The sequence below is a fragment of the Cololabis saira genome, chromosome 3 (genome assembly GCF_033807715.1).
Source record: "Cololabis saira isolate AMF1-May2022 chromosome 3, fColSai1.1, whole genome shotgun sequence".
In the NCBI taxonomy this organism is placed as follows: Eukaryota; Metazoa; Chordata; class Actinopteri; order Beloniformes; family Belonidae; genus Cololabis; species Cololabis saira.
In genome coordinates, this window is record NC_084589.1 from 34,371,046 (window position 1) to 34,378,520 (window position 7,475).

General features: G+C 39.0%; 1 protein-coding gene across 1 annotated transcript; it reads left to right on the forward strand.

Moving 5' to 3' along the window:
- The first annotated feature begins 148 nt into the window (after positions 1-148).
- On the forward strand, positions 149-7,183 carry LOC133440633 (serine protease 55-like). The gene is made up of 5 exons (XM_061717956.1): positions 149-347; positions 4,801-4,893; positions 5,318-5,452; positions 6,224-6,384; positions 7,113-7,183. The coding sequence occupies exons 1-5, from the start codon at positions 149-151 to the stop codon at positions 7,134-7,136; spliced, it is 612 nt and encodes a 203-aa protein (XP_061573940.1). The 3' UTR covers positions 7,137-7,183.
- The last annotated feature ends 292 nt before the right edge of the window (positions 7,184-7,475 follow it).

Sequence of the window (7,475 nt, forward strand, 5' to 3'; positions counted from 1 at the left end):
CCGGTCATTGACACTTTCTCAAAGTTCATCCAAACATCAAGTATTGGGCGTATCATCTCTGATTCCTTCGACGGTCCTCACACTCGTACCTAACTGTGAGCCCGCGGCTGCTGGACATTTATACCCAGAATGTCCATCTGGTTCTACTATGACATCAGAGCGTCAGCCTCCAGAAACGTCCTCGTCCTGCTCTGCTTCTCCAGAGGATCGGGATAAAAAAACGTTGCCATCTCCTCGTTGCGATAACCCTGCAGAGGTTCAGGAGAGGACGCCGTCAGATGGACCGCCACTGGAGGAGAGATCAGTAGGTTTGATTTTACCAAAGGAGATCCATGATGAAGATCCAGGTACGGTAATGATTAAAGGTGGTGCTATAATAATGTCTCAAAATGTCAAACCTAGCAGCACTTATGTGACTTAAAAAGCCTTTAATGAACCAAATCAACATTTACTTTCAGTATAACATATAGATATAATATATGCAAACATTACACCCATATAATATACTGCCATGTGAAAAAGAAAAGTGATCTTATTTCCATTTTAAGGTTTTATGTATCAGAACACAAAAATATAAAATTCTTTTCAGATCTAAAATGTAGGTAAAAAAACAACTTTGAATAAACAACACATATTTATTATTTATTAATCAATAAACACTGAATGGAAAAAGTAAGTTGATCCAATGATTCAGTGGCTCATGAACCATCGTTAGGATCGATAACATTTTCCGTCCAATATTACCAATTTTACTTTGGTTCTTCGTGGGTGAATTTTGACACACCAGTCTTGACAAAGTCGCTTGGTTATACTAAGGTTTGCAGCCATGTGCAGCATTTTAACAGGGCTGCGGTCCAGACTCACTCACGCTCTGCTGCTGCATCCACAAATGCCATCTGAAACTATCACATACAAAAATTAAGCCACGCAATTGTGAAGAAGTATGTCCCTTTTCAATACTAATGTTTTATAAATCAGAGCATAAGAAATAATAACCATTTGATTCTTGCCCATTCTTAAAATTAGGTTAAAACAATAACACACCAAATTATTAAATATGTCATTATTATTAATTTATCCTCTGTATGTGGAGAGTAACTGAAGACCAACTCCCTGTTTGTGTCTGCAAATCACACAAGTTGATTCTGCTGTTGGTTCAGTCGCTGCTACCAATCAATCTGGGAGGGCCCACGAGGCCGTTTCCAAACACTTTCCCAACAACGGTCGTCTCCAAACAATCCAAGTCCATTATGTTACAGTGAGAAAAATAAAGTGGAAATCATCCTGCACATTTTCTTCGCAGTAAGTCCATGCCAAGGGCAAACTGCAAGAAACTGTAAAATAACCAGAACTACATCTCAGACTCAACAGGCTCCACTTAGCACAATGAAAATGAAAGTTTGCAACAGCAAAAATAGGAAAAGAGTACACAAATATGACTTGTATGGAAGTGTTACCAAGAGAAAATCTCTTTTCTAAAAGCAACAATAAAACATCCTCAGGTAGCACGGATTAGGTTTTGAGGTTTTAAGTTTTACTAAAAACTGCATCTGAGCTCAGTGTGGGGCCCTCCTTGGGTTGGCAGAGGGGAACAATGCCAAGGACTGTCTAGGTATGAGCACTGGGTGATGAAATGGGTAAAATAATCGGGGATAAAAAAAATATTAAAAAAAAAAACTGCATCTGAGTAAATCACAGGACTTCTTCTTCTGGAACAATTGTTCACCATGACGTACAGAGTCATGGAAAACCAATCATAGCAATCATAGCATATATCATGCCAACTCTCAAGCATGGTGGTGGAACAGTAATGATGTGGACTTGATGACCTGGACACCTTGCAGCCATTGAGTCCTCCATGAGCTCCTCTGTGTACCAAAGTATTCAAAAGTATGTGAGAATGTGAAACTCAACGAGATGATTCCACAAACTGTTAAACCATTGGGTTTATGTGATTCAATAAATAATAAGACAGTGTAAACATGTCACTAGTAAAATGTCTTTGGACAGGACACTAAACCCTGTATTGACCCCCGTTATCTTTAATGGGATGTGTTTTTATCATATGATCATATGTTTATATTGCTTTGTGGAATCTGGGACATGTGTCAAACTCAAGGCCTGGCATCTCAGGTGTACCACTACAACTGGTCCTGCAGCAGACCACGGTTTTGTCCATGAGTTGAGGAAGTGAAGCATGTTTTTGTTTTATAGAGACAAACCAGTCTCTATAAAACAAAACCTCTTTTTCAATAGAACAATGGGAACATCCTAAGATATAGTTTTACATTGGCACTTGTGCACCAAACAAGGACCCGATGAAGCTATCTTTAACCACCAACAAAAGCAGCAGAAGGTTAAATAGCAACCTGCATTCTTAGTAGAATAAGTTAATGGCAAAATGAAAAGATTGCAGCAGTGAAAGCAGCTTTCTTGTGGCTGAAGACCTCAAGTCTTCAAGTGTTTTTTGGAAGGTCACTTCTTAAAACTTTTTGTCAAGAAGCCCAGAAACTAAAATGAAATCTGACAAGATGTGTCTCTATTTTTTTAAACTGTTCTTGTTGAGAGAGGTGAAGTCCTAAAATGGTTAACTTCGTATATTTGACACATTTAACTACATGTTCAGCATTTTAAATGATCAGCTATTCCTTTACTCCTTATCTAGCTCTTATTTATTTATTTTATGTTTTTTGCCTTAGTAGATTTACTCAAAGCTACAATGAAAATCTACACGTGGCCTTACACTCTGATGGTTAGTACGTGTGCAATAGCACACAGACTAAATATTAGGAGTGGAAGAAACTATCATGTCATGCAGCAAAACATGTCAGGAGTCTATTTTGCCTTTTGTATTTTGTGCTTGACATGTTCCTGTTCTCCTTCTGACTGAACATCTTGTTCCCGGTTTTTAGACGCGACGACAAGATGAGCCTTTGTCCTTTATTTTCCCTCATTAAACAGCAACATCCGTCCCAAGAGCATGTTGGTGCTTTAAAGGCGTTAGATACTCTATCTCATCCATATGTCAAGATCCTACGTTTCAGGCATCAACTTAATCTTGCAGACTCTGTAGGGTTGTATCTGTTGTGTAACATACTCTTACTTCTAGCACGTCCCTATGGTATGAAACCATCTCTTCCCTCTGTCTTAAAAAGAAAGGTTTCTTGTGTTGTATGTCTTGAGATAGATGCGAGGACTTGCTGACAGCTTGTCTGAAACACAGCATGCAGAGATGTTCTCAGTAATATTACAAGCAATAAAACTCAAGTCCAAGCTTTTTTATGCTATTGCTATATACTAGTACTGTGCACTTTAAAAATCACATTTTCTCTCATAAACAGAATAATAAACCAAAATAAACGGCTGAATATGTTCATAATTCTGCAGAGGTTGCTCACTTGTCATTCTACCTGGTGCATAGACTGTGACAAATCCATTAAAACTGTTCAGTCTTTATCAATCCAGTACCTTATCTTAAATATTTTCTTTTTGTGATTGTCGCCTGTGCCTCTCGTGTCCAAGACAATAAAGATTCATCTTATCTTATCTTTTTAACATTCATCAGTGAACTCATGTATCGATTATAACCGTATGCATTCCTTAGACTTGTTTTCCCTTTAAATTATTCCCCTATCGGGATAAACTTGGATGCATCTTTGAAGGGTTAAACCCCTTTGCTTCTTCGTAATTTATTTAAGCCAAGTTTAATTCAAACTTATTAGTTGTTCTTGGGAGATTTGTGCTTTGTGAGTTGTTGAAGTCACATATGAAACATTAAACTACCCTCTTCTCCTGTTTGTTACTGTAAAAGACGTGAGAAGAATACACACTCTTACACCTGAGTGCAGAGTTTAAATTATACAAGGGTATTATCTTCCCAGCATTGCCAATCAAGCCAAAACCATAAATACATGCTGTCATTTCATACTGCGTTGAGTAGGCTACTGGACCACTCTGAAATTAGCTGGAATTAGGGAGTTTTTGAAAAGAGCTATAGCGAGACAAATAAGCATGCAAGCTCACACACACAACTAAAGCTGGTTTACAGTCCCAAATTACTGGAGCACATATGGATGGAAAATAAGCCTCTGGTGATAACTCATGCATGCACATGGAGGATATGCAATTAAAAATAAGAAATCCTCAACCAGCAAGCAGGTTCATATTTACAATTTTCTAATTGTGCGATAACTGTTCCAACATGCCGTTCAAGTAAGAGGCGCAATATGATGAAACACACATGCAACTGAAACACAACAGCAGCAGTTGGGTCATAAAAATTTGATGTGTCACAGACTCTGGTGTTACGTGGGGAAGTTGGTCTGTTATACTGACTCTCTTCATACACGGATTATTTTGTGGACACAATTTGACAGTAAAGAGGAATTAAGGTGGAAAAAAAGTGCAAATACAATAGCACTTTTTATGATTGAGATAATTAGAAACCTGTATTTAACTTTTTATTTCCCTACCTAATTAGGATCTTTTCCTAGCACCAACCTAGTGGGCTGAATGCCTAAAACTAACCACACAGTGACCCAAAACAAATGAATCATTTAAAGTTTTAGTAAGAAAAAAAAATCAGCTTTCAGTATGCTTCACTCACAAATATCTATGGATAAATGCCAGATGAGATGTAGATTTGTCTGACGATGGTCTATGTATCAGAAAATGTATTGCTGACATTGCACGTCCAAAACCTTGACCTAAAAGATCTGAATAATGATCAAATCTGGTTCTCATGGAGCTTAAGGCCTTCTACACTGTAATCATTTCTGCCTGTCTTTGTTTTGTTTCCAGATGCGAGTGCTCAAGTCTACACATCTCGGGTCCTGCTAGCAATAGTGGGAATCCCAATCATCATCAAACTCATCATCACGTCTGCTCTCTTAGGTGGGTAATTTACTAACTCTGTCTGCTTCTCAAAGCCAGAGTATCCAGCAACATTATAAACAAAATCAGATTTTACACTGCCCCTCTGCCTCACAGGAGAAAGTATTTTCAAATTAGAAATATATAAATAGTCATTGAATTAAGGTTTAAGCAGATTAGCTGCATGCTTGAAGAACATAAGAGTGAACCACTTTTAGTTTAATAATTGGAATTCAAGGCCAATCATAACTTCATTTCTCTCAGTTATGCCTCAGGTGGCATGCATATTTAAAAAAGCTATACGATCAGGATGAAATGAATTTCACATGAAGAGAATAGAATATCTGGATTTGTTATGCTAGTCCCTATGAGCAACCTATGACATTTCTATAAACCTCTCTTTCTTCACTGTCTACTTATATCTGTTCTTGTCTCTTCATACTAGTCAAGTTCCTGGTGTTCCCTTCTGAGTTTGGTGATTCTCCACCTCTCTGTGATGCTGACGGGAGCTGCAGCGTCCCAAGTCAGCGGCCTTTTCTGTCTAAGAATCCAGTGAACCAGACGGGAAACATCACTGCAGGTACAGAAGGTAAAACTCATCCAATGATTCATTCAGAAAGACTTTGGGAAATTATAGACTTCAATACCAATTTTCCTCATATCTGTCTTGGACAGAAGACCATAAATACAATCTCATTAGGTGTGTAGCAGATGTAGCCATAACCTTCGTAGCAAGATATTTTTATTTTAAAAGACACATCTGGAGTAAAAAAAACGCATATGTCTTTGTAAGGACTGTAAACCTTTGTTAGGGACCAGAAAAATGTGAATCGAAGCCGTTTTGAGGTTAGAAATGAATATGTGTTTGCAGTGAAATGGCAGTAAATTAAAGCATTTTGGGAAATCAGCCTACTTACAGACAGGGTAAGGACCATTTGAGAGTTCATGGGCCCTGCTTTAACTGAGGCCATGAACTCACCTCCTTTCCCGTCTATTGTGGGATGTCAGTAGCAGACTTGCGGGGAATTGCCTGTAAATTGTTTTTGTTATATCTTGGTTTGTCTGTAGGGACCCTCTCCATACTGTGGGTGAAGTGAAATGACATCCCTGTATCTTGTTAGAAGGTTAAAAAAAGCAATCAATTGCCATTTTTCTGCAAACACGTGTCCCATTCTAACTCAAGACCCCATCAATTCAATGTCATTCTGGTCACTAATGAAAGTTTGCTCTCCTTACCGTCTAATAATGGACCTACTCAAAAACATTCCTTTAGCGGTATCTTCAGGCCTGCCTGTATTTCCTGTCACTCATTCTTTCATATTGCCTTTCTTGTCCATCATGTCACCTCCAGACTGTCAGGTTCCGGTGAGTGACGGCCGGCGTATTGTTGGAGGAACCTCAGCAGCAGAGAGCAAGTGGGGGTGGCAAGTCAGCATGCACTGGATGGGGAAACACGTCTGCGGTGGAGCCATCATCGCTCCTCACTGGGTCATCACTGCAGCCCACTGCTTTGTTGAGTAAGAGGTGGACAAATGGGAAAAAGAAAGGAGAAAGGAGAATGTTTTAGAGCGTTAGAGAGAGAGAGAGCATTTTGCCCATTTCACAACATACAGTTTGGACATGGCAGATGGCGTTCAGATTGCAGGGGCGCTCTGCTCCCCTTGAATACTTCATTATGATTCTGAGCAGTTGCTGCAGACACTTGGAACCCCTACTACAAACAATAAAGCTGCTCACTGAATTGGTTCTAGAGCTAAGGAGAAAATAAATCTTTGTTAGTCAGGAAATGAGTGGCGTTTCAGACTAACTGAGCAGTGAAAATTGATCATAATTGCTTTACTGAATTTCACAACAACATTGTTATCATTTTTGTCCATTTTTCCTCCTAGATTTAATACCTTTAAACAATATACTTGACAAAAAGACAAGAGTTTTAAGGAAACGTGCAATGGTGTTTTTGCTGCAAGCAGAAATTGAGAATTGTAATAGTTAGACACACTGTCAGGAATTATTTGTACATTTTAAGGCACATATTTAATAAATAATACATTAAAATGTGCTATACTGTAGCAGATGCTCGTTTATTTTGATGTTTCATTGCTAGTTTTACCTCATAATCTGGTCAACAGATAACAAAGACAGATATTGGAGCAGGAAAACCATTGATACAGGGGGGGCATCATTTATGGTTTTAAGTGCGCACGACTCCTTGACACAATCTCTTTTGCATATTCCTGCAGGAACAACATGCTTACAGCCTCTGACTGGCATGTCGTGGTGGGCACGGTCAGCATTGCTCACAATTCCCCAGGAAAGCGTTACAGGGCTCTGCAGATCCTCTACCACCCTCGCTTCAACAGCCGCAACAATGACTACGATGTGGGGCTGCTGCGCACGGTCACTGACATGCACTGGACTGGTAAGAGGGGGATGGCGCCATCTGGCGACTGAGCTGAGTAGAGCATGTGCTGCACCTCATTTTTACATATTTATCTATTTTGTTTTTACTGAACGAGAGTGATTTCTGATTAAACATTTGAAAATAGGTTTCAATATGTGTTTTTGTGAGGCAGATCAAGACTTGTATCCTATTTCTACATACA

What these genes read in the sequence shown, in the direction of transcription:
- LOC133440633 (XM_061717956.1), top strand. Translation starts at nt 149, where the DNA reads ATGACATCAGAGCGTCAGCCTCCAGAAACGTCCTCGTCCTGCTCTGCT. An exon ending in CATCACGTCTGCTCTCTTAG is followed by an intron (nt 4,894 to 5,317) that starts GTGGGTAATTTA and finishes TCTTCATACTAG; the next exon opens with TCAAGTTCCTGGTGTTCCCT. An exon ending in TCACTGCAGCCCACTGCTTT is followed by an intron (nt 6,385 to 7,112) that starts GTTGAGTAAGAG and finishes ATATTCCTGCAG; the next exon opens with GAACAACATGCTTACAGCCT.